The sequence below is a fragment of the Pteronotus mesoamericanus genome, unplaced genomic scaffold (genome assembly GCF_021234165.1).
Source record: "Pteronotus mesoamericanus isolate MK-2021 breed Mesoamerican mustached bat unplaced genomic scaffold, CSHL_Meso_final contig_347, whole genome shotgun sequence".
In the NCBI taxonomy this organism is placed as follows: domain Eukaryota; kingdom Metazoa; phylum Chordata; class Mammalia; order Chiroptera; family Mormoopidae; genus Pteronotus; species Pteronotus mesoamericanus.
In genome coordinates, this window is record NW_026555137.1 from 11146301 (window position 1) to 11173308 (window position 27008).

At 46.0% G+C, this 27008-nt stretch overlaps 1 protein-coding gene across 1 annotated transcript; it reads right to left on the reverse strand.

Moving 5' to 3' along the window:
• Nucleotides 1-1404: 1404 nt before the first annotated feature.
• ACBD3 (acyl-CoA binding domain containing 3) lies at nt 1405-26435 on the reverse strand. Its single transcript, XM_054576658.1, has 8 exons — nt 26099-26435; nt 16341-16482; nt 15558-15698; nt 13094-13252; nt 11292-11466; nt 7557-7743; nt 5463-5747; nt 1405-3562 (listed from the first exon to the last, which is right to left on the reverse strand). Exons 1-8 carry the CDS (start codon nt 26382-26384, stop codon nt 3351-3353), a joined length of 1587 nt encoding a protein of 528 aa, XP_054432633.1. The 5' UTR covers nt 26385-26435; the 3' UTR covers nt 1405-3350.
• Between the last annotated feature and the right edge of the window lie 573 nt (nt 26436-27008).

Consider the following 27008-nt stretch of genomic DNA (forward strand, 5'->3'; position numbering starts at 1 on the left):
CAGAAGGCCAGTAACATGAAAGGGTGCCTATCTTCACTGGCTAGGAAAATACAGATTAAAGCACAGATACGATTCTGTTTTGTACCCACTGAACTGGTGAAATTACAAAATCTGACAGTAAGGATGTGGAACACAGGAACTCCCGTATATTGCTTGTGAGAGTTTAATTGGTATAATTGTTTGAAGAGCAATTCTGCATTATCTAGAACAGTCGCAGACCTACATAGCTTATGACAACTCTATTTCTTTGTATAAACATGAGAGGAATTCTTGCACATGAGCTGAAACAGGCACATCCAAGAATGCTGTGCAGTGGGAACCGGAGGAAGACCCTGAATGTCCCACAGCAGACGCGCGACGCGGAGCTGCCCTTGCGACAGACAGCCGCATGATGCCAACCTAGGGGACAGAGGAGAGCAGGGAAAAGTCAAACGCTATCATTCCACATGCAAAACCATACTATCGCCTTTTTCAGCAACAGTTACAAACACCATACGGCGGAGGGTGGGGCTGGGGACTGATGGAAAGAAGGTAAAGGGATTAGTCAAAGAACCTATAAAAAGGATCCGTGGACACGGACAACAGTGGGGGACTGATTATGGAAGTGGGGCAGACTGAGTGGAGGGAGGCTAAGGGGGAAAAACTGGAGTTGTAACAGCATAAACAATACAACATTAAAACCTACAAAAACAAAAAAAAAAATCCACTAATGCAAAACACCCCGATAAACATCAAAGTCAAGACAGCACACACTTTTAGGTTGCTAACAGAAGTTGGGGACAGACGCAAGGGTGGCTTTTGGTTGCAGACTGCAGCACTCAAGCCCCAGGAAACAGCGGCAACGACCCTCGATCCCGCGAACAGGCGGCTGTCCCTCCTCCATCGGATAGGTGGCTCGGACTCCGCTGTGCGGATCCCCAGGTGCGCTGCACAGCAACAGCGTGCGGGACTGCTCTCGGGTCTGGGTCCGTGGTTCCCCCGCACAGCACAAACCAAGACGATGGCCTCCTCCTATGGCTCCCCTGTCCGAGACCCTGCATTTCAGCGAGGGCACGCCGCTCAGCGCTGTTCTGCGGGCGGCACACCTCGGCGGGGCCCTTCCACGGTAGGCCGCTGCCTTGGACTTCAAGGGGCGCACTGCACACATGGGGGGGGGGGGGGGGGGGGCGGCGGCGGCAGTGCGTGTGCGGGAGGGAATCTTATAGACGTCACGGTCAGTAAGAAGCCAGTGCTTTCTTTTCAACCATGAAGTCTGAATATATTTAATTTGTGTTAACACACTGGGGTAATTCACAGCAAAAACTAAATAATCAGCCAGAAATAGTTTTTCTTTTTAACCCTTTAAAACAAAAAAGATCACTTAAAACATTTCTTCCTGTGCCACCCAAGTGAAGAAATGCAGAACTAAGGCTTCAAGAGAGAAACTATATTAATGAAACATCAACAAGTTACAGATAAACATTTTAATTGATTAAATATATTATTTTCAGGATCTTCTTTGAAGTCGCATTTGAACTGTCCTAATCAACAGCCAAAGGCAACATAAAAGTTTAAACCCGAAATGCTCTGACATGGAGATGTGACAGGAGCCGCTGCCATGTGAAGTGACACACGCTGCTCCCAAGAACAACGGTATTTTTAGAAGATAATTCATTTAACATGTGCAAGGACAAGTCTGTAATCAAAGGCTGGAAGAAATATATATTAGTGCCTGCTTTTAAAAGTTTATTTTACATTTTAAATACAGTATTTTCTCAAAAAACAAAAACAAAAACAGAAACGCCAGGAGGCGCCTGGCCCCGCGGTTGCGGCCGCGGCCGCGTGCACGCTGATAGCCCGGCCGGGGCTCCGCCGCGCCAGTGCGGGCGCCCGCGAGCAGAGGCCACCGACTCAAACTTAGAAACACAGGGTGAGCACTTCTTAGGGAAAATAATCCAGTTTTTAAACAACAGTGAACAGAGTTAGGTATGTACAAAACCAGGTATTAAAAAACAAAGAAATGCAGCACACAAAAACAAACAGCCCCATCCTTATGTAGTGACCTGGATATACTGCAGCTAATCAATGGAGACCCTCCTACAAGAAGTGACTTATGATTTGAAATTTAAAAAATCTAAGTATTTCAGTAACAACATATAGTAACAACATGTGTGTATTGTGATCGCTGTCATTTTCTATCTGCACTACCCTCCCTGCTGAAAACAAGAATCTCTACACTAGTCAATCACACATATTTGAGGCAATTAATGAGCCCATATTTGTTTTCAGTAAAGAAAACAAAGGTGTACCCTTTCCCATCAATAAAGACATAATACAGATTAAAGCTATAAAAAATTTCAGCACGGGCATACGCATTTCTAATTCCCTCTAGTAATTTCCAAACTGGACCTGTGTAGGGGATGGGCCTAAGTGGTAACAAATTAAAAACGGACCATCTCTGGCAGTGACTTCCATTTTAGTGCAATGTTATTCTTCATACACTGAATTGTATTTAAGTGATTTTTGTCTATTTTTATCCAGTAGGTGGCAATTTGAGTTTACAAAATCCCTTACTATATGTCTGTGTAGAAAAGTTTCAATTTGAGATGCTCTATAAAGCCAAATCAAGACAAAAATGAGTTAATTTTGCTTTGCTACTGGTAGTATAAATACCAAATGAAGAGAAAAGGACCGCGAGTGCGTGGAGGCTTGCTCAGGTGGATGTTTGAGGTCTCCTATGCATACTAATACTTTAACCAGCAATCAGGTTTGGACATTCTATTTTTGGATTATCTCAGAAAATAACTCTCTGTAACATAACTCTGAACTAAATGGCTGTAACCCAAAGCAAAAAACAACCTGGGTCATTCACAACCAGATTAAATTGAGGCAATTTTTTTTTCCTATTATAATCCATGAGGTCTCAAGTTTTTAAGTTTTAAAAATGATGACCTTCGAAGTCTGCTGTACCTCACATAGACTGTAACATAAAGTGGGCCCTGTAACTGTGGGCTCTCCTAAAACAGTGAGCAGGGAGCAACGGACTAACCATCAGCCAGCGGGGGCCAACCTTGGGATACTTATTTTGGAGACTTTAAAGATTTAACACGTAGCTCATTTCACTGCGGTACCCACTAGTGACTGCCAGTCAGCGCCCGAGGGCTGGATGAGGACGAGGAATCCCCTTAACCCCGAAGGATTAATGCTAAAGAGTCTCGAGGAAAGCCTGACCCCACCGCGAGTTCACAAACCATCGGACCACAACCAGCGGGCAAACACTGACTGCAACGCTCCACCAAAGTCGAAAGAAACTTTCAAATTAAATGACATCTTCTGCCCAACCCCAGACTCCAGACTCTGCAGTAACATCTTTATCTAGTATAATAGACTCTGTAGTAGACTGATTTTGACCTCCACAAAGAATAGGAGTTGTCAAACTTGAGGAGATAGACTCCTCTCCCTGGGTATTGGTGGCTGCCGGCATACACCTCTTCGTGACAGTCCCGCCGGTACACAGGCACAATCTCATCCAGCAGGGGCTTGCTGGCGTTCTTTTTGGCTTTCTCTTCACTACTGATGTTTTCTGTGAGAGAGAAGAGAGCCACGTTAGATCCAGGGAAACCACACTGCACCAGGCGCTGAAACACCACCCTTTCTTTCAAAACTTCTCCTTAGAAATTCACTCGACCGCCACCCCCCACGACCTGCGCGCATTCCACAGGCACCGGCCGGCTGACCAGCTCCCTCGCTCACACGGCCGGGCCCTGGGAGCCCAGTGTGGAGCACGAGGCGGGGAAGCAGCAGCTGCCCCTCTCTGTGCTCTGACCACTGCTCCTGCTTCTGAGCCCCCCTCTTTCCTTCCACAGCCATTCGATTCCCAACTTCTCCCGAAGGGAGCACTCTCGCTCATCTGAACCAGAACAGGGGGCTCCTCCTCTGCCTCCTCGACGGCCTGGAAGTTGTCTGCTTAGGAAGGAAGAGGGTCTGTGAAGCCTTATATTCTACCCGTCTGAAAGATGAGGTATGAAACGAGAAAACCACGAGAAAGGCAGGCATTCAGAGACGCTCCGGAAATTCAATTATTTTCACTGGGCCTGTGTAAACTAGGGATGGTCCCAGTGACAAAAAGGCGAGCTCTGATTCCAGGTTTGCCCCAATCAATAGTTTTCTGAACTGTAACGATATAAGGTTAAGGGGAAGAATACCTATAGATACCTATAGGAATAAGAAAATGTTAAATATAAACAGCCTCAAGGAAAATAGATCAAGGGAATATTCAGCAGAGCAGATAAAAGACTTTCAGGTTTATAACACGGCAGAGTGAATCTGGTGACTGTGTTAACCGTGGGACACTTGTCAATGGGTACGGCCAGGAATTTAAACAAGGAAAGTCTGACACTCTCAGGGTCTAGAGGAACTTAAGGTGATATGACAATGAACTATATATAACGTGGCATCCAGGATGGGATCCTGGAACATCAGGTAAAAACTGAGGAAATGTGAAAACGTCTGTGCTTTATAAATGATAATGTACCACATCGGTCCATTAGTTAGGATGAATGTACCACAGTGGGACAGAAGATAGTGACAACAGGGGCAACTGGGTGCAGGGGGTGGGAGGGCGGGGGCATGACACGGGAGCTCCACATATCACCTCTGCGACTCCTCCTGTAAGTCTGAAACTATCCTAAAATAAAACACTTGTTAAAAAAGCAGACGACATTCATAGGAAGTAGGCCCAAATCAGATCTGCTTCATCACAGCAACACTTAAAGCTACCTGTCCACTTACGACACACACAGAGCCATTCAAAACGCACGCTACTGCCTATTACAAGGACATCCATGAAACTGATTACTGGGGCGGACACAAGCCCCGCGTTCTCACTCTTCAGCTAACACTATTAGGGAGACTCTCCTCTTAGTTGGTAAGCCATACATTTTATACCCTACTTCCTAGACCAAGATAGTTAGACTCTCCTTGGAAACAATTTTGTCTACGTAAATAAACAATTACATTTTAGTAAAACAGGGAAGAGCAAGTGAAAAAAGATTTTTTTTAGGTAGGATGTTCTGGTGAGTTTCTATATTTACATTAAAAAACTAATATCAGAATAAAATTTAAATAAATTCTGAAGTTTGCAGAATTTACTTTCTCCTTTAAAATTTTTCAGAATGACCTTGCACATTTAGCTTTTCGCACACACAGGGCCAGAAGTAAGAGTATTCGGAAGGCAGAAAATAGCTGGTTCCACAGACCCTGGCATTCAGAACACTCCCGGTCAGGCACTGGTCCCCACGGGAGACGGGCCTCCCTCACCCTCACGGCCTTTCCGGCCACAGTCCCCGCCCGCCCCAGCAAAGGGCGTGACCTCTGCCTGGGAAGTGCTAGTAGGAAGCTTAAGGCCGGCTGCCCTCTGAACCGCTGCTATTTCTGCCAACACACCACCCAGCCAGCTACTGACTATGGACCAATGGCTGTACCTTCTTCCTCCTCGTCGTCATCGCTGGACTCACTGACATGCACGCTGACAGCAGTGTTTGGAGAGTCTGTCCATTCAAAATACACCCCAAACCCAATGTCATAACTGTCTGTAGCAAATTCCCAGAAGAGATAGGACCCTTCTTCATGGGTGGGTACTCGAACGGTGACGACTTCTCCTCGGCCCACCGTAATCACAGAATCCGCGTCCTGTCGAATCTTCTCTTTAAAGTCTTTGATCTGGGGCCGCGTCCACATGGATGGAGCTGCTATAACTGGAAGAGACTCTAAAGACAACAGGAATTACAAAAGCTGCAGAGGAGCCTGCACCTGCGGGCAGCAGTACTTGCACAGAACCACCTGCTCAAGTGCAACATGGTCTTCCCTAGGTCATGGGCTCAGAGGAACACGAAAGCCACCCCCCCTCCCCGCCCGTTACCACACTGACCGATGTCACAGGTATTCAGAGGCCATCATACCACTTCAAGTAAGACAAACGATCCATAATCTTACAAGTGAGTCTCTTTCAACACTCTAATTACACGGGGTGCCGGGGGAGGGAACCTAGGAATGACCCTGGACACTGCCTCACCTGAGCTCTGTCCGTTTTCATCCCATCTCTAACAAAGAAGAAAGGTCTAGACTTAGAAATAAGTTAACTTCTGGATGTGGACAAAGAAAGCTGGGCTTTGACTTCGGTCTCTCTGTCGAGGGCAGTCTCAGCCTCCCGGCATCCACAGCGCTAGAAGCTGCGGCAGGAACTCAGGGAAGCAGAACTCGGGCAGAACGGGTTGCCAGGGACTCGGTAAAAAGGAGGGACGTCTTGCTGCTGAGCGGCATCCACGTGCCCCAGGCTACTCAATGGGTTCCCCAGAGTCAGCCACAGAACTTTTGACAAGGATTCATTTGAAAATATTGACAAACTGTTAATAGGAAAAAGGGGGAGGGGTGAGTCAAGGCATTTCAAAGTCTTTTCTGATTCTATTTTCTGTTACGTGTTCTCAAAAGACAAAGGTCTGAAACTGCCGCCCCATCACTGTCACCAAACCCTCTCCTCTTCTCTGTTACTGAAATGCCTCTTACTCTTGCTTCAGATTTCTCAGTTCGAGGGACCCTTCCCCGGAGGGCCGCTGGTGACTGACCTCTCTGACCAGGTCACAGCCCACACCACCAGCTCTCCAACTGGGATGCCCCTCTCCCCCCGCCACAGTACGCACTCGCCACAGCCACAGTGTATGATCCCGTGGGTTACTCTGCCTCACCACCCGACTACGAGCACACAGAAAATCTTCAACCAGTTGTTGGATGAAGGGATCAGTTGCCCGTGAAAAACCAGTAGACCTCTGAAAATGCTGTTATCTTTCTGGGTAACGTGGTACTTTAGCCTCAAAAAACATACTGTTGTACATGGCAGCCAGCCTCCAAGATGGCCCTCGCCTCCGGGTGTTCCCGTACTTGTGAAGCCACCACCCCAAATGTATTAGGGCTGGGATGTGCGACCAGTGGAGCGCAGCTGCAACGCGGATGGGTGACTCCCAAAGTCAGGGTGTAAGAGACACTGCCGCTTCGGCGCGCGTCACTCTCGGATCCTGTGCTTGGGGGGCAGCCAGCCTCTGCGTGGCGGACGCTCCAGCAGCTCTCCGGAGAGGCTTCCCAGGCCAGGAGCCGAGGCCTCCTGCCCGCAGCCAGCCCCAGCTGGCCCATCCGGCCAGAGAGCCCTCTGGGAAGCAGAGCCTCTAGTCCCAGCCCGATCTCAGCTGCAGCTCGCAAGAGGCCAGGACCCCCACAGTGGCCAAGCTGTTCCGGAACGCGGGCCCACCGAAGCTGCTCGTTCTTATTCTAAGCTGCTGGACTTGGGTGCAGTTTGTCACACAGCGACAGATAACCAGCATACACAGTAAGACAACCCCAAGTGTCCAACGGACCTCTGCTCTCCTGCACTCTTCCGAAGGGTCACCAGAAGCATCAGATTTGGAATGAAAAGAGCGAAAGCGCATTTAGCTCTCCCAGAGCTGTGACTGCTCTCAGAGGCTGGTTAACCTGACATCCTGACTTTCGCCTTCATGAATCCGAGTTCTGATATCAGGATATCATACCTTTTGGTCCATTCTCCAGGGCTTCTTCTGCAGCTTCTGGTTCAGGCTCTTTCTCAGAGGTGTCAGTGTGGGTTTTGGCCTGTCCGTTAACTGACATCGCATCCCCTGGGACAGCTGCATTCACTTTTGACGACGTGGGCAGAGAAGCCCCCGCTACTGCTACTTCTTGTTGTTTCTGTAACGCTGCCTACGAGCCGAGAAAAGGTGAAAATGCTCTGACCAGGAAGCTAACAAATGAGGCATCTGCCCTGGAATGCACTCTGACCCACGTGGGTACCCTACCAACACACTCTGCTCCAAGAAGTCATTGATACACTTGATCAGTTTTTAACCTATCTAAAATGGGTATTAATAGAACCGACAGCTTAAAGTGATAAAAAATCAACATGGATGAAAAACTGTAACTAAAAATCACATTTTTGTAATCTGAGGGTCAAGAGAAAAACTAACAAGAAGAAATTAAGTAGGTAGAAATAATCAACCCAAAATAAAATTATTAAGGACAAAAAACTGAGCCCAGTAACATCTGCTCCTAAAATTGACAGAAGAAAATCTTGCTAAAATTCAGGTATGTATAATTTGTATCAGGAAAATGAAACTTAGTAGAAATAAATGGTCACAGATAAAAATTCACATAGGCAAAAGCTATAATTGGCAAAATCTGATATTGACCCCCAAAGTAACCAATAAATCCAATATGGACAATTATTCTAATATAAACAAAAATAATCAATCAATTAAACCTTGCCCTGGCTGTTGTGGCTCACTGGATTGAGTGCCGGTCTGCAAACCAAAGGTTGCAGGCCAGCTCCGTAGTAGAGAGTACGTAAGCAGCAACCGCACATTGATGTTTCTCTCCCCCCCCCGTCCCTTTCCCTCTCTAAAAATAAATAAAATCTTAAAAAAAAATCTTCGCTATAAACTATAGACAGAAAAATTCTTACCACAATTAAATTGAAAATTGTTAATCATGTAAGAAATATAGACCTAAGAATTAAATAGGCTTATAAAATGGATCTTGAGGTCAAAATACTTTCTCAATGAAAACTCATCACTGTTTATATAATTATGATTAAATTATGTGTATTCATAAACATGAAATGAATAGGGGAGTAAAAACATCTGAAACTCAAAGGACAATTATTTGGGATAGTCCTCTCCTATATCAAGATGACAACAGATGTTACTACTACTAGAAATACTGAAGTAACCTTAAGTAACTTTGGGGGACTCTGAATTATACCTATAGAAAAGTGTACAAATCATAAGGGTACAGCTTGATCATTTTTCATAAATCAAACCTACCCATGTAACCAACACCAAGACCAGGACATTATCTGCATTCCAGAACTTTCCATGCTCCCCCCACCCAGGGAAACAACTATCCTGATTTACAATGCTACAGACTTCTTTGCCTATCTGTGAACTTTATGTAGATAGAAATGTACAACATACGCTCTTTTTTTGTGTCTGGTTTCTTTCACTCAACATTATTTTTGTGAAGTTCCATCTACAGCGTTACAAATAATTGCACTTTGTTTGCATTGCTATAGAATACTGCATTGTGGAAATACAAAATTCATTTATCCATTCTACTGCTGACATGCAGTTGGGTAGTCAAGTATAACTCTTTAAATATAAGCAAGCCCACGTTTACAACAGTAAAAAATATATACACATGGACAAACACCTTTATAATCTCATGGTTTTGGGATGACTTATTTTGGCTTGTCTGTATACACACTTCACTTAACTTACAATTTACAGACCAATTACTCAAACAGCAGCACCTCTCGCTGCTGCCTGTGCAGGCTAGTAACACACTGAAGATTTTAAAATTTCTCTTTCCAAGGCCTAGATTCTCAGTAATTTCCACATGAGTTTTCTAGAAAGACTAGCAGCTTCCAGAAAAAGTGCATACGACCCAAACAAATCAGCACCCTAAGAACATTCACGGCATGACAGCAAAGCAAAGAAAGCATTTCTGCTGATGATGAACCGTCCAGTCGGACAGCCCCTCCCCAATACACCTCTCCTGGAACCCCGCAGAAACTCCTCTTCCTGGGACCCCACTACCCATGAATACGCGCTGCTTATCTATAATAATACATAGACTGTAATTACTTATACACGTCACCTTTCTTTTATACTTCAGGAAGCTTTTAAAAGCGCAGAAAGTTGAGGAGCAATGTAACAGCTATGTACCTATACCCCCAAATTAGTAAGATGTTCACATATTGTCATTTTGCTCAGTATTTAGATGGAAATTAATTCTTTCCGGGGCGAGGTTCCTTCGCTCCTTTCCCAGCCCCTTCCTTCTCTCCCCAGAGACTACCAACCGGCTCGATGCAGCGACGCTGGGCGCTGCAACCTGAACTACGGCTTCTCGGTGTGGCTCCAAGCTTCTCGGTTTTGCCCTCCTCGACTGACTTTGTTCTCAGAAAGCAAGAGCAACCAATAAATAGGAAGGTGTGGCGGCTATCGTATTAAAAAAGTCATCTCGATACCCATCAAAAACGCAGAAAAAAGGGAGTGGTGATGCTAACATAGAAACAGGTCTCAGAGGACAGAAAGGAAATCCCTCAAAAATACCACACGATCCCGAATAAACTCTGGGCTGACATCTTTTCCTCTTCTCATGGGTCACACAAACCCTGCAGTGCTTTTCAGCTGCGCACTAATGCAAACGACTCAGAGCAAAAGGTGTTTTAAGTAAGAATATTAATTTTTAAGGAATTTAAAGAGCTTGGCAAAACAAACATTTGAATTCATCTAACAAGAAATGTTGAGCAACTATAAGGTAACACTTTCCTTCACTCAGATTTTCTGAAAGGTGTTAACTGCTTTATAAGTGAAAATTACTTAATTAAGTAAAACTTAGCTAGATTAAGTTTAAAGAGGCATTTTATGCCTCTTCAAGATGCACAAAGGATGGAAAAATCAGTTCCCTTCCAAAGGTACCAAACACTTCCACAGAGAAGCTGGTTCCTCATTTTGTCCCGACGGTCCTGTGAGGCTGTAACAGGACATGTACCGGATGCCATATACCATCTAACCGACTAAAAGGCAGAAAAATCAGAGCAGCAGGTGACTTGTCTGAGATCAAACCAGGTACTGGCAAAGGCAGGACAGAATCCAAGTGCTATCTGATCCTGGCTGCACGTTCCGCTCCCTAAACCACGGACTCACACGTGGGAGCGAACTACTTGGGGGCAGGGAGCGGGCGGGGGACTCTGCTGTGCTGCAGGGAGCCCTCTCCGGCCACTGCACTTCACACAAAAGCCAAGGCGGACCCGCCCCAGAGCTGTGGAGCCAGTTGAGCGCTTCCAGGGCTGGACCTCCCCCGGGGGGCTGCCCAGGCCCTGGACGGGACACTGCCCGAAGGGTGCCCTTGCCCGCATGCCCGTTACTCAAGCCCTCCTGGGGCCAGGACAACCGCCAGAATCTACGTTGGACTCGCTGGAATGACGCTCCATCCACACAGCTCCCAAATACGCCTAGAACGATACGGTAGCAGCCACATCATCTGCTGTTCTAGGATGGCACATTTTCTTTCATAATTGCCAGTGTGACACTCAAGTCTGCCTTAATAAAGGTCACTTAAAAGTTATTTTATACCAGAAAGGCTAATACAAAATTCATTAGCAACTGTTAAAAAAGAACTCGGGTTCTGGATGAAACTAAACCCCCGCCCCCCACTCCCTCCACAGCTAAGTGCGGTGCTGCCTGTCATACCTGCTGCTGCGCGAGCTGGACCTGGTACAGCTGCTGCATGTACTGCTGGTAGTGCTGCTCCTGCAGCTGGCGGATGAGGATCTGCTGCTGCTCGAAGTTGCCCGGGTACTGCTGAGCCGCATACTGCTGGAACTGCACAGCCGTCTGTGAGTTTAAAGCTGCCATGATCTGCTGCCTGAAAACAAGCACGTACACTGGTCTGGCTTCAGGAGGTCGGGCACAACAAAGTAAAATGTGCTTCTCACTTATTTTTATAATTTTTACAACTCTTAAAAATGACTAGGCTAGTCATGGACACCCATCAGCTTGTGTCCCATGCTCAGAAGGAAGACGTAAGAAAATAAACGTGGTTGCTAATATTTTACTTAGGTTTTCCAAGGAAAATCTGGGCTGGAGAGAGAATAAGCGGCACACCATCGTCCTGACCATCACCACCGTCACATTCGCTAGCCTTTTGTGCCCTTACAATGTACCAGGCAGCGCTGGGGGCGCCTCACTGGCCGGCCCGCCCGCTCTCACGGCCGCCCGGCTGGCAGACGCTGGGCCGGGACTGAAGACCAGCGCGTCTACTCTAACCACAATGCCGTGAGAGGCAGGAGGCGCTCTCGCCTGCAGCAGTCAACTGCTGGCCACGGCTTCTCTACCCAAACACCTGAAAAGCAGCAAGAGGCCGATGAAAGGCTTAAAGATGTTACAGGCGACCTTGGTAAGAAGAAATAAAACCGGTGAAACTTTGAGGGTTCTCAGCATTTAAGTTAAAGACTGCCTTAAAAAGGAACAATGAAAATATCTGGGCACACTTTGTTCAAAGATACTAATTTCTGTAAACTATTACAATTCTCTTTTATCTTTTGTCACAGAGGAATCGCATGCTTAAGTGATATGACCACCTTAACAAAAAGGCCTCAAAGCCATCTCTTACCAGGTAAGTAACTAAGCAGAGTCTCCCAGCTCCCAGCAGCGTACGCACTGGGCCCGCCCTGCGAGAGCAGCGGCCGCAGCTGCTCTCCCAAGGAGAACGGGGCCCTGGGTTGGGCTGGTGCGAAGCTTTCCTGAGAAGCACCTCAGAAATAGTGAAGAGAATCCATGGGCTCCAATGTCCCCTGGTTTACACCACATGCCCCGCCGCCCCCGGGACACCATGCCTTCCTCCCGGTGTTTCATGGGCGTCGGTTCCCTGCTCCTCGTGCCCAGAAGCCCCTCTCGAAGCAGCAGCAGCTCCTGAGACGGCCGCTCTCACAGCCCTTACTAAGGAGGGGTCTCAGCGCCAAAGCCCTGCCCTGGAGAACGCCTGACACAGGCTGCGCCGACTCGGCTCCCTGTCCCAGGAATCTCACACTGGGTCTCTTGGATTCCAACCAGCCTCCATCGGGGGAAGGAAAACAACACACACCCAGCTGCGGCCGGACCAGCCATGCAGGCCGCAGCAGAGGCCGGTGGGGTGCAGAGAACAGGAAGACTGAAACAGGGGCACAGTGGAGAGGCAAAGCCGAGAGAGCCCGCGGGCTCACAGACGGGGAGCAAGCGACAACCTCAGCTCCTGCTCTTGTCCCTTGGCTCGGGGAGCACATCCAAAGCCCTTCCAGTACATTCCTTCCTCTTTTTGCAACCGAATGATGCTTAAGATGAAGCGCCCTTTGGCAACACATCCATGGTATGAATGGCGAGTAGCTAATAATGATCTTTCTGCCAGTCACACAAATCACACAATTACTCTAAGGCACAAAATGATAAAAGGTCAAGTCCCCGCAGCATGGCGGTCCACGTCTCACGCGCACACGGACGCCCCGCAGCAGCCTTACTTCTGCTGCTCCAGCCGGAGCCGCTCTTCTTCCAGGCGTCTCCTCTCCTCCTCCTCCCGCCTGAGCCTTTCTTCTTCTTCTCTCCTGCGTTTCTCTTCCTCCTTTTGCAGACGTTCTCTTTCTTCCTCTTCACGCCGCCTTCGCTCCTCCTCCTCCTTCCTACAAAGTACAGGGCAGAGGGGATGAGCCCTATACACAGAATCCTGTTTAAAAACATCAAGATTTATTTTACAGTGAAAACTGACACAATCTTTTCAGAGAACTATGTCCATAATATCAAAATCTGAAATGCACACACTTACCCTACGGAGTTGATCTCACAATATACATGCTCATGGCAAGAATAATTACTGCTGCCCAGTGACAGAAAAAGGCGTCCATCAGTAAGTTACTACTCAAGTCACAATCATGCACCCATGCCCCAAGGTTCCCCTCTAATACAGGCTCACCACTAGCTCTTCCCTTATGCTAGTTGCTGTAACCGCAACTGAAGTCTGTGGTAACTCCGCGGCACACCCGCCCTGCGCATGGAAGCACATGCTGCACGAGGGCAGAGGTGGCCCATCTCACCCCGCTACGTTCTCGGGCTAGTGCCGGAGAGCACACGCGGCCTACGAGCCTGGAGAGCAATGACTAACCCATCCTGGAATGCCACGCAGCCACAAAAGGCTAGAACTAATGGCCGAGTATGTAAAGACAGTTAACATACTTGTCTCATAAAAAAAGCAGGTAAGTACATGGAAAAGGGTCTATAAGATACACCTTACGTCTGTCAAGTGTTCTCTAGAAGAGAAGAGTGAGAGTAAAGGTAAGGTGGGAGGGAAGGTTTTAAGTATGTGCTTCCTATATGGAAATAATTTATACTGCATACACCTGTGTATAATTGCTGAAATTAAAAATCATTTTAAAGCTTTTAAGAAAGAAAAGAGCACTGGGAAGGCAAGGCGCAGCCCCCCGCCCCACCCAGGACAGACTCTGGCACAGGAACGGGTGCAGCCATGCCTCAGGGCGGTCGGAGGACAGGGAGGCTGCGGACTCTCAGAAAGACACGACTCCTGGTCCTACCAGGAGCACTGTCTGGGTTACCGCACTTTTCTTCCCAAACCCCTATTAAGTGACAACACACTTGAACCCCAGTCCAGGCTCAAAATATGGTAATAACATGACCTACTTTTAACGTTTTGCAGCTGCTCCACAGGGCAAGCTGCTCCACAAGCCAGGGCTTAAGCTTTTGGAGAGGGAGTCTCGTCTTCAAATGTTTTAAAAGAATTCTATATGGACTTCATCTCATGAAAAAGTATATTTTTAAAAGGAAAAATGCAGTTTTATATGTTGAATAGTAACTTAAATATTCAAACTTATTAAGAAGGATCTCAAAAAGCACACTTCCAAAGTTACTAGCGCTGTATCTCATTGGTTCCACATTACTACACAATAGACTGTAGCACGTAAATCAATTTTCCAATAAAGAAACCTCATTCCATTCTTACATAAATCCTAACTTTTCCTTTGGATAAAAATGAGTGTCGAAAGCGTATTAAACTGCTGCCTATCCTCTCACACAGCACTAAATGATACCCGGCGCCCTGTCTTCCGACGGCGCAGCTGTAACTGCCACCAGGAAGCCTGCACGTGCCGTGACGCCGTGACACCGTCACAGAGAGGCTCGCCCTTACACCGCCTGGCCCTGGCTACCACCCTCCCCTGTGGCTGTGTCTGTCCCCCGACCCAGGCTGCTCCCTCACTGTCGGGCAATTTTCTCTTCTCGTCTATTATTTCCATGCTGGTTAACGTGAGAAACCAGAGGACTGGCTGTTTCTAAGTAAGTATAACATAATCTGAGAAAAAAATAGGTTTTATAGCAACATTTTCATTATGGAGACAATTTAAACAGTCAAAGTTATTGAAAATGAAACCTCTAGATAAAGAAGGTGCTAACTATAATTCCGCTGCTTTCACGATCATGACAGAATCCCATAAACATAAGCAGTGCGTTCAGCAGCCCCTACCCCAGCCCCTGGAAATAACGAATAAGCCCTCTGGAGGCCAGAGCCAGCGCGGAATGTCTGTATAAGGCCTGACATGTAGCACGGCTGATAACCATGATACGAAGTATGAATATTCTAGAAACTCAAGGGAGACAGCCACAAATGGTGTGTTAGACCAGAAGGTGAGGAGGGGAGGGTGGCTGAGTTTATGATGTGTGTTCACAAATTCAGTGTAATGCCACGAAGAGAATAATGCATGATGGATGGGCGGTTCCTCTTAAAGGCAGAGCCAGACGGAGGCAGCAGGCCCCCGCTCCCCAAGGTTCATAAATACCTGCTCACGTCGGGAAGTTTGAGTATTTGCCATCACTGGGGTCCAAGGGAAGTGAGAGACCTGATCGAGAACACTCCATAAAGCAAAGCAGAAATATATTGGGCTATACAAGGACAAAGTGTTTTTTGCCCTCAAACTTCACCTTTTTTTTTCTTGCTCTTCCTTCTCTATTTTGTGGGATGCAACATACGTTGAGAAGAGATGGCAGCACCTATTCAGAAGCTTGACAAACTCTACCATGGCATCCTCCTTAGACATGCTTCCCAGGGCTGCCCACTCTCTCCTGCGAAGAAGAACAGGAAAGTTACCGCCTCTTCTTAACAGGATGAGAATTTGATTTAATTGAAACCTACATATGAACAATTCTCAGTCACTACTAAAATGAAGAGTAATTCTAAGATAAACAAAAGGCTCAAAACTTCAAGTTTCAACAAGCATGTACTGATTTACTAAATTAAGTATGCCACGTAAATCCAAACTTACTTCATAAACAACAATTTAACTGCATTGCTGATAATTTCCATACTAGCAAAAGCATCTCTAGGTTCTGTTTTACTTATATTTCAGCCTTAATTGAAAAAAACAATCAATGTATTCTTTTTGCCACAGCTCTCCATATGTCCCAATAAGGGAATCAATCACTACATATTTTAAATGGCTGCTTTTAATATTATTAGGAAAAATCAAATGAAGCTGTACTTGTCTTATGTTCATAATCAGATGAGTAAGCTTCTTCCACAATATTTAGCCATAAACATCTCCAAGCCAAAAACAGATAAACATCTGAAGACTCCAGAAGCTGCAAGCAAAAATGTTTGTTTCAGTTCTAAGCTAATGAACCAGCTATTTACATCTTAACCAATTCATTTTGTACCATTTTCAACACTATTCTCATTAAATTAATTTTACAGCAAAACATTGTTACCTCCTGTCATTTCCCAGCACATCAAAGAATCCAACCTCAGGACACGTGTCTGGATTATATGGGCCCAAAAGGACCTGCTTATGCAGTGCCACAAGCTTCAGTTTTTCTTCGTAAGTTGGATGAAAGGCTTTGCCATCTTTTTCTACAAGAAAAAAACACAAAGAAAATACTAGCACTGGAAAAATAAATCATTTTCAGCACTGTATGCTGAAGTTTTGCTATAAGGTATGTCACAAACTGCCTGTGATAAACACTATTACAGTGACCTTTTTCCCCCCAAGTACTAAATTTTAATAGACTTTATGCTGAATTTAAAAAAAAAATGAAGCCAAGTACCAATATTTACATTAAAACTACTACAAAAACCCAATCTGTCAAGCTACAGTCAGACACACACACACAAGTATACACTGACATCTTTTACACATATAAAGCATGTTCAACAATCATTTTTAAAAGATTTTTCCCCCTCACCTGAGGACATTATTCATTTGAGAGAGAGGGGAATGGAGGGGGAGAGAGAAACACTGATCGGTTGCCTCTCACATGTGCCCCAAATGTGGACCAAACCTGCAACTTCTTGATTTATGGGACGATGTTCCAACCAACTGAGCCACATCGGCCATGGCTAAAAAGTTTTTTTGAAAAACAATTTAGTATCAATCCCTTTTAATATTATCATACATGTTATCTGCATGGTTAGATTCAAAACATACCCATCCCATGCGGCAGTGGTGTGGTGGAAGGGGCTCTGGGACTGGACGGCCTGGGTCAGTTAAATCCCACCTCCAACACTGCCTCGACACGGAGCCACACCCCTCTCTGCTTTGTCAGTACAGCAGGCGCCTCTGCTGCTTCAGAGGCAACAGGCATCATTAATAACAATAATACCTGATCTTTTTCCTTCCCTCATACTGTGGTGAGCTGACAGGTTGCCAATGGGCAACTAAGAGTGAAGCCAGTTTGACCTGTAAGGACCTAACTACCAATATTCAAATGTAGTATCAAACACCAAAAAAAAAAAAAAAAAAAAATCCAATTTAAAAATGGGCAGAGGACCTGAATAGACGCTTCTCCAAAGGGGACATAGAGATGGCCAATAGACTTATGAAAAGATGCTCCCATCACTCATCATCAGAGAAACGCAAACGAAAACCACAATGAGGTATCACCACATGCCTGTCAGAATGGCCCTCACCAATAAATCAACAAACAAGTGCTGGCGAGGATGTGGAGAAAGGGGGACCCCCGTGCACTGGAACGCAGGCTGGCGCAGCCACTGTGGAAAGCAGTATGGAGAGACCTCAAGATATTAAAAATGGATCTGCCTTTTGACCCAGCAATCCCACTTCTGGGAATATATCCGAAGGAACCCAGAACACTAATTTGAAAGAATATATGCACCCTATGTTCACTGCAGCGTTATCTACAATAGACAAGATTTAGAAGCAGCCTGAGTGCCCGCAGGTAGATGAGTAGATAGGATAAAAAGGCTGTGGCATATTTCTACAACAGAATACTACTCAGCCATGAAAAAGGAGGAAACCTTATTTTTTGCCACAGTATGGGTGACCGTGGAGAGCATTATGCTAAGTGAAATAAGCCGCTCAGAGAAAGACAAGTACCATGTGATTTCACTCATATGTGCAACCTAATGGACAAAACAAACAAACAAACAGAAGAAAACAATCTAATAAATAAAGTTAAATAAAATCTAAGAGGCAGGTCCTCCACCGCCCGTCCCCACCTGGCCCCCCCAGGCGGGCGGGCGGCTCCCTTGTGCCGACTGCAGCGGAGGCCTGGGTGCCCACCCGAGGGTGTCAGGTGGGAGGAAAAGGCAGGACTAAAAGCAGGACTGAGACGGAAGGGTTCCCTACTAAATGCTAAACAATACTGCCACCACCTTCCTTTTTTGAGAGATAAGGGGTGGCTATTTTTAATTTTAAATCTTATAGTACAACTTGACTTTTTAAATTGCTTTGGTTTCAATTTTGGTGAAATGGTCAGATGAGTAAATTCATAATGCACTCAATTTCAGTAATCAAAGGTGTTATAACATCCATGGAAGGCATAATAATAACAACCCCCTCAAAGACATCTACATCCTCACCCCAAACGTGTGGAATTGTATTAAAAAAGGGGAATTAAGGCCACAGCTGACCTATCCTGGATTGCCCACGTGGGCCCTATGTAATCACAAGGGTCCCTATGCACAGAGGCAGAGAAAGACGGGTCAGAGGGAGATTTGTGGACGTGGTGCTGCCTGCTGCCTTTGAAGAGGGAGCAAGGGGCCAGGAAGGCAAAGCATGCAGGGCGGGGTGGGGTGGGCGGACTCGAGAGGCCAGGAAAGGCGAGGCAACAGGTTCTTTCCTAGAGCCTCCGGAAGAACACAGCTCTGCCGGCCTCCCCGCCTTTTTTAACCCAGTGAGACCCATTTTGAACTTCTGACCTCAAAAATTCTAAGACAGAAGGTGTTTTAAGCCACTAAACTTTTGGTAATTTGTTACAGGAGCAATAGGAAACCACTACTGTACACAAGACACATTTTCCCAAGCAATTAAAAACAGAAATGGCTTCTACAATAGATTTTGTTCTTATTAAATTCCTAAGTATTTAACTTTACAGTTCTAATAAGACAGAGTATATAATTTAATAGTAGTATTATAACCACAGTGACCAAGCCGAAAGGTCTGAAAGATTAAAATTAAGTCCCTTCCACCTGAAATTAATCATACACAAGGTTATTAGTCTCACACCTCAATTGCAAGAATAAGTTTACAGAGAAATCGTATTTTCCCCCTCTGTCTGGAGGTAAGGGAAGCGGGATGTACCAAATTATTTTAATGTCCCATCTAGCCTTTATTTGATGAAATGAAAGCCATAAAATATATGGGTTGGAAAATATATTAAAGACAGGTGACTGAACTGCACAACCAAAGCTCCAGTAATTTGTTACTGGATATACAATATAAAAAAGATGTAAATTGTAACATCAATAACCTAAAATGTGAGGGAGGGAGAAATAAAAGTATAAAATTTCTGTATGCTGTGGAAGTTATGAGCTTAAACTAGCAGAACTAGAAAATATTTTATGAAAGCCTCACGATAACCACACACCCACTGTAGTAGATACACAGAAGGAATCAAAGCATATCCACCCAGTAACTGCTGACCTGTGCTTGAACACTTCCTGGTGACGGTAACTCACTGTCCCAAAGCAGCCTCCCCATCATCAGGTAGCTGTGATGTTCACTCCTTTATCCTGAGTTCACCTCTCTCATTTCTAGCTACAGGATCTATTTCTAGTCCTCAAACACATCTAACAGATCAGACCTCAAGAAAGCCACACAATTCCCGCCACGGTCGCCCTGAGTTCTCTACCCTCTAGGCTAAACATCCACAGCCTCTACCTCCTGCCTCCTAAATCCCAGATCTGTTATTTACTACCTATATAGCATGGGACAATTATGTCACCTTCTCGAGCCTCCATGCTGTTATCAGTAAAATGGAGATACTGACCACTTCTCCAGGGGGCTCCGGTGGGGGCTGGAAGTAACAGGCTCCAAAGCCTAGGTACAGGGCCCGCAGAGCAGATACTGGCCAACCAGCAGCTCTTGGGATCACGGGAACAGGGATCTGAATTCCCACGCTGCACGAGTGGCCCTCTTCTGAATGAACTCCCTCTCCATCCCGGCTGTACCCCGGCAGGAGGATGCTGCAGACACAAAGCAGTATCCAGGGACTGCGTGATCGGTGCAGGGGGAACAAGCCCGTCCCCACCTTCCCTCATCCTGCGGACCGCAATTCCACCACAGCAGCCTAAAACCAAATGTCTTCTTTCATGACCCTTATCCCACTGTTGCCTCACAGGGACTATATTTTGAATAGAACCCATCTTTTAGAAATATTAAAATTAAAACCACATCTCTCTCATACTGGGCTGAGAAAAAACACGATTGATCGATTCTTGTATCAGTTATAAGACAGTGTAATACAATGCAGTATTACTGAGTCAATGAACATAAAACACTGGAAAGGGCCTAGCACGTGCACAGTGCTTAATAAAAGTTGGCTTTTTACCCCTGTGAAGTCAACACACTCCATAATAAAGTTCCATAATCTCTTCAGCCACAGAAAACCAGCTGCCAGGTACTCTGCTCTGAGTTTATATACATAATTTCTTATAATCCTCACAACCCTCTGAATACAGGAGCTTAAATAACGGAGTGGCAGAACCAGGGAAACACCCCCGAGGAACTGCCGACTGCAGAGTTCAGGTCCCGACACACTGAGCGGAGCCGCTCTCGCTGGGTCATCTGGCCCCAGTGAGCATCAGGTCCCCGGGCGTCAGCGGCCTGCGTGCTCACTCTGGGAAAGTTCACCAAGCTATGCACTTGTGAGCTGCTTGTTTTCTGCACATGTGGCAGATAAAGGGGAGGCCTCAGGCAAACGCTAAAGTCATTTACATTAAATACGCACACCCCACCCCGCTGAATACAGTCTTCAAAGGAAAATTTTAGTTCAGCTCAAACATAATATAAACTAGCAAACTAAAAAATCAGATGTTTAAGAAGCATCACTATTGTTGGTGGCTATAATTTTCTTTCTTACAACTGTCTCTTAGGTTTATACATCTTGCTATACTAATATACACTATGTCTAAAGAGAAACACAATAGGAGGGGAAAAAATAAACTCAAAATTTAAGATATCCAATGGTAACAATTAAACTTGAAATTATATAAGGCTGCCACTTGAGTCCAGGAAGCACACAGTAATTACATATGTTACCAAAGAATAAATTACAGCTGTATAGTATTTTAAAACATTAACGGGGCCATTTATAAAAGTTCTTGTAGATGTTTATGTTTAAGGAAGACGAAAGGAAATGGAACCATTTCAGCACAACCGTATGATTACTTCTTTGCTATCAGTAACATAACCAAGTGAAATCGACAGCAATGAGAGCAGAAACTGAGTCCGAGACTGAAGTTCTTCCAAATTCAGCTTGTTTCCTTTTACATATCATAACCTCAAAAATACTTCCCTTATTACAACCCCATCTTTCTGTCTACTGCAAAGGCCTAGAAATGACCAATCCCGTAATGGGCACCCAGCTCCTGTCACCAAGGTTATGGCTCCTCTACTGTCATGTCCCACTAAAAGGAACCAGGTCTCCCTGGATATGTGTAAGATGCATCTGGGACGGCTCATCACACCAGACAGTAAAGATGCTATGGAAGATGATGGACTCGTCATGTCAAAGGAGCTTAGGAGCCAATCTGAAAAGCCTCCCCCTTTTTCTTTTTTTTCCTAACTTAAAAAATTATTTTTAACTTATTTACTTTTAGAGGGGGAGGGAGGGAGAAAGAGAGGGAAACATCAATGTGTGGTTGCCTCTCACACGCCCTCTACTGGGGAGCTGGCCCACAACCCAGACATGTGCCCTAGAGTGGGAATCAAACTGGGCACCCTTTCGTTCGCAAGCCGGCACTCAATGCACTGAGCCACACCAGCCAGGGCCCACTTTCTAAAGATGCTACAGTTTGGGCATCACTAATAAGAGGAAAAAAAAAAAACCCAAAAAGAAAACCCCAAATATGTTTAAAGCATGAGTACATAATGACCTTAAAAAAACAGTCACCTTTTGAGTCTGTTAGGGACACTCATTATTTTGGGAACTAACAAATAAAGGGAAAAAAGTATTTATCTTTCCTATTTGAGCTGTACCCTGAATCACACAGTATATAAGAGTATTATAGTGAAGAAAAGACAATTAGAATATCATTTTTTAATCCTCAGTGAAATTAAAACATCCATTTTTAATTTGTAAGAGTAAAAAACAATCATTAGGTTAGCTAACTGTAGGCCTCCTAAAAGGTCCACAACGTACTAAGAGCAATGGGATTTAGCACAGCAATATTCTTGATTGGCACACTTACCCCAGTCCTTTGAAGGGGACTCCCCCGACACCCGCCCCCCTCCCCCCACTGCAATGAGTATTTCAAACCTGAGAGCAATGTTATGTAGCAATTGAGAGTAGATGCTTCTTCCATGCTTTACTTTCCCGGGTATCTGAAGTGATTCTCAATAAAGTGATCTTGTGTAGAAAAACAAAATGAATCTTTCCATCAGCTCTTAATGTTTTCAAATAAATACAGGGTCTGGCACAAATAACAGCCCTTTTTTATTACAAAATCTTATATTACAAAATTATAAGCATGGGATTCTGTAACATAATATCACACTCAAGCACACCCTATGACATTTCAGGTGACAGGTTCAGATTAAAACTATAAATTATTACACCCATATTATTGCCCCAGCAACCACACTCAGCAGGCGTTACTTCTGCCAGGCCCTGTATATTAAATAAGTTCCAAGATGTGGTAAGGCTACAAGGGAGGAACTCCAAAATACCTTCCTCAGAACACTACCAGAGCCCAGGGTCCCCTCTTGCTGTTCATCTCCTGTTGGGGGAAGGACTGCCTGGAATCACAGACCCAGAACCAACCCTGCCTCTTACTAATAATAATTGACTGGCCTGGGGAAGCTCCTCACCTAAGAAACAGGGATCACACCCTCACTGAAGGGCTTGTGGAGGATTAAACAACAGTGTATATGTAGCTCTCAAAACAGTATCAGACTTTGAGTGAACATCTGCTCGGTAACTGGTGGCAATTACTACTCTGGAATTTTAAGTTAATGCGACCATCTACCAGCTTAATGAGAGGAGGTAATAAAGTGTTGGAGAAGGGAAAAGTCACCCCTAAGAACTCTAAAAACCAACTACAACTCCCTAAGTTACTTCCATCCAAAAAGTATGAAGGCTACAATACAGCCAACCAATTTAGTACTTAACTCAGAGGTAAGAAAACCAACTTAACCTCGCGAAACGAGAGCTGAGCAACTTTGTTCCTCACTTCAGACCCTGTCCACGGCTCCTCACTGAGCTCCTCACTGAGCTCCTCACTGAGCACCGACGAAGAGGCTGCTCACAACGGCATTGCGGCGGGCGCAGGCCCCACAGCTTACCTTTGCGGCCCTCTCCGTCACCCTGCTTCCTGCCTGCTTCCTGCCTGCCGTTTCCCAGACGCAGGCCCCTCGCCCTGCACTTGGCTCTTGGCCTCCGCCCCTCTGGAATGGCATCTGCTCCCTGGACCCTCCACCGTGCACTGCAGTTGTCACTGGGTCTTTACCTCCTCCTCTGGCCTCTAAATTCCTTAACAGCAAAAGGGAATGTACTACTCATTTATAGCAGTCACCTCATATGAAACTTTAGGCATAATACTCAACAATGTCTGAAGTTTAGGTGCAGAGATGCTAACTTACATTTCCTTGTATTTTCATCTACTATTTTACTTTTACCTTCATAAGGTTAAAAGGGCAGCTAGCTGACATAATGGGTTCATTCACCAGCCTGTCATGACTGGGACAGGAATGGAGTGCAAAACAGGGTGCCTGGTTCCCAGTCCAAGTCATTTTCAATGGTAAGCTTTCAAGATTCATATTTATTCCACAGTGGAAGATAAAGTGTAATGTTATTTCTAATTCTTGTGAAACACTAGTACAAACCCACAAAATAGTGATGTATTAGAAGTTCTTACAAGACTGAAAAGAATGCCAAATGTTGTGCTGGAAAAATTCACAGATTAAAACAACCTTCTTCCTCCCCCTCTCTCTAAAAGCAAATAAATAAAATCTTTTTTAAAAAAGTCAGCAACCATTATTCACCCCACTTCCCATAATTCTTCTGCTTTTAGATCCTTTACCCCTTCTTCCCTAAAGGCATCTCACATACTAACAGCCTCTTCATTGCTAACTGTGTAATGATCGACGCAGAAAGGTAGCCTTTGATTGTTACATTGCTATTTCTGCTTTTAAGTACCTGGAGACTGCTTTACAGCCTAACTCAGAAAGTGAGTGAACCATACCTGTCAATGTAGCTTTTTCCTCTAAGGTCACCAGTAACTAGACCCTCCAATTACAGGTTCCCCGAGGAGTCCTACCAACTCAGCGAAATATTAGGTTTAGACCACCAAATCTTAAATCTGAAGCACCAAATTTCACTTAATCCAGCTCCATATACATAAATGGGGAGAAAATGAGTCTGGAAGAGAAAAGTTAATTGTCTAGGCATTTATACAGTAAATGGAATCCAGGACTTCCTGCCTCCAAAGCAATGCTGAGTATGCTGCACGTTATATAGTGTTTTAATTTTTCAAAGATGTTAACTTCTGTATTCAAAGAAGACAGGCTCAGAAAATGAAATTACCCTTTTTTTTTTGTTGTTAAGTCATGCGGCAAAAGCTAGGATTACAAGTTGGTTCTTTTCTATTCTTACCTACTTGTGCCATAATACACTTTATTCAACCTTATTGAATCTGGAAAAGTAAGTTCTAAGAATAAAACTTTAAAGTAAAATGTAGTTATAAGAATTGTACAGAAGCCACCAGAATTTTATGTAAGTGACAGTAAATCATCACTGCGGGAAACACTAAATTCAAGGGTCAAGTGATCCAAAACCCATCAGCCATTTCCATTTCCATTTCCCCAGCTAAGCAGGGCGCACAGGGCTCGACTCACTGTGCAATCACATGAATATTTCAAGAGTAAACTTTTTAACACGAAATGCAATGAATGGGAAATGATCAACTGTTCTGGAAAGTTTATAGAAGAAAGGCTTTCATTAGTTCGCCCAAAGTATTTTGTGAAAAAGCAAATAACTTTTGCACGCATCACTACATTGAACTACTCAACTTTAGCTAGTAATATATGTACTCCAAAAGATACTCCCTCTGGTTAAAACGTCATAAATACGCTGTTTTGGAATCTACAGGGAACCTAGCAACCACTTTTAAAGTTGCATTTGCGGATGGCTCTCTTTGCCCATCCAGCCCACGAGCTCTAAATTATCTCTAAAGATTAAATCTAACGGCCCCTCATCAGTCTTTCCCACTGACAAGATCATGTGACTGGTGTGACCACCATTTGACTAAGTGAATCACCCAATTAAACCCACACACCACAATCTTGCTCTAAGGCAAGGGGCACTTTACATTTGATTCTGCGAGAAGCACAGAGGACACTTTTAAACCCTACCCTGAGAATTCACTCTTGGCCCAATGCTTACAAGGTAAAATTCTAACCTTCTAGAAGTTACTAGGACATAGTGGGTATCCCTCCTCTTTACAGTTTGACAAGCCAGGGGGAATGTGTTAGCCTAACACTTCCTCTTCTCTGCCACACCAACGCTGCCAGGTGAGCAAATCCTATTCGAGCGCATGGTTCCCCAGACTGAAAAGGGTACGTTGCGACCTACGGAAAGACTTCTTGCACTACAGGAAAAGGGTAAAAATCGGTGGGGTGTGATGTGTCATGGTATAGGAAACACAAAAAAGGATGCAACGGTTAAAAAAAAAATTCCAGAATGGGATCTTCTGGTGTAGAGAGGATTCATTCTTCCATCCCGGCTCACGCAAACCCTAGACGCTAAACCGGGTAAAATGCCCCGGTAACCTCGGGAAGAGGGGACTCGGTCGACTAAACCAAGGTTCCAGGCCCCGCAAGGGTGTGACCCAGACCCAGTAGCCAAGCTGCTGGTGACAAACTTCGGGTACCCCCAAGGACGGAGCCCTCTTCCCGTGGCCGCGGCCCTGTACGGTGGGGGTAAGACTGGTCCAGCCTCCTGCGGGCCACAGCCCAGGCCGGGCTCCCACGGCCGGGCAGGGGCGGCGGGGCGGGGCCGGTCGGGCTCACCTTTGAAGAAGCGCAGCGCCAGGCCGTACAGCTCCTCCAGGCCGAAGCCCCAGCGCTGCTCCAGCCACCGCGCCTCCTCCGCCGCGCCCCCAGCCGCCGCCTCCCCGGGCTCCGGCTGCTTCCCGGCTGCGCCCGGGCCCCGGCCGGCCCCGGGAGGCGAGGGCGGCGGCAGCGGCGGCGGCAGGAGCGGGGCGCCCTCTGCGCCAGGCCGCTCCTCCGGGTCCGGGCTTAGCGTGAGGCCGTCGACGGAGACCTCGAGTCGCTCAGCGTTCAGCACCGCCGCCATCTCCGGCTGCTGCGCCTCCTCAGCGGGGACAGGCGGCGGCCACGTATCGACTTCCTGCTGACCTCTGACCTCCACTTACCAACACCGGAACTTCCGGTGCTGAGTGGGCTGCAAAGCTCTCCGCGAAAAGTGCCGAATCCCGGTGCCCCGCCCCTTCGGCACCGTCTGTTTCGCAGCCTCCGTAACCGCGTGCCACGCCCCCCAGCTCAAGGAGGGTCCCGAACGCTCTGCCCGGTTACCCGCTCTGTCTTCTCCGGCCCCTGTTGCGCCCGGCGGTGGATGCTGCGCCCTCCTCGCCGCCCTCGCCGCACCGCTCTGTCCCGCGGGTTTCGATGGCTGGCAGGGCGGCGGCAGGCAAGCCCTGCGTGTTGTTTGTGCAGGGAGGGTGACTGTCAGGACAAGCGCCCCTACGCTCCAGGAAGGGACCCTTGACATCTGCAGACCTCTTACACCACAGTTTTAGTATGGTCTTCCTAGAAACTCAGGAAATTCCAGGCATAATTTTTTTTTTTTAAAGAGGAAACTGACGAAGCAGAGAAATTCAGTGGCTTCTGTGCGGTTGTTGTAAACTGGCAGATCCTGGATTTGCGGGAACTCAGCCTCATACAGTTGGTGGATCCCTCA

What these genes read in the sequence shown, in the direction of transcription:
- ACBD3 (XM_054576658.1), bottom strand. Translation starts at nt 26,384, where the DNA reads ATGGCGGCGGTGCTGAACGCTGAGCGACTCGAGGTCTCCGTCGACGGC. An exon ending in GGCGCTGCGCTTCTTCAAAG is followed by an intron (nt 16,483 to 26,098) that starts GTGAGCCCGACC and finishes TTTTTCTTGTAG; the next exon opens with AAAAAGATGGCAAAGCCTTT. An exon ending in GTGCTGGGAAATGACAGGAG is followed by an intron (nt 15,699 to 16,340) that starts GTAACAATGTTT and finishes TCTTCTTCGCAG; the next exon opens with GAGAGAGTGGGCAGCCCTGG.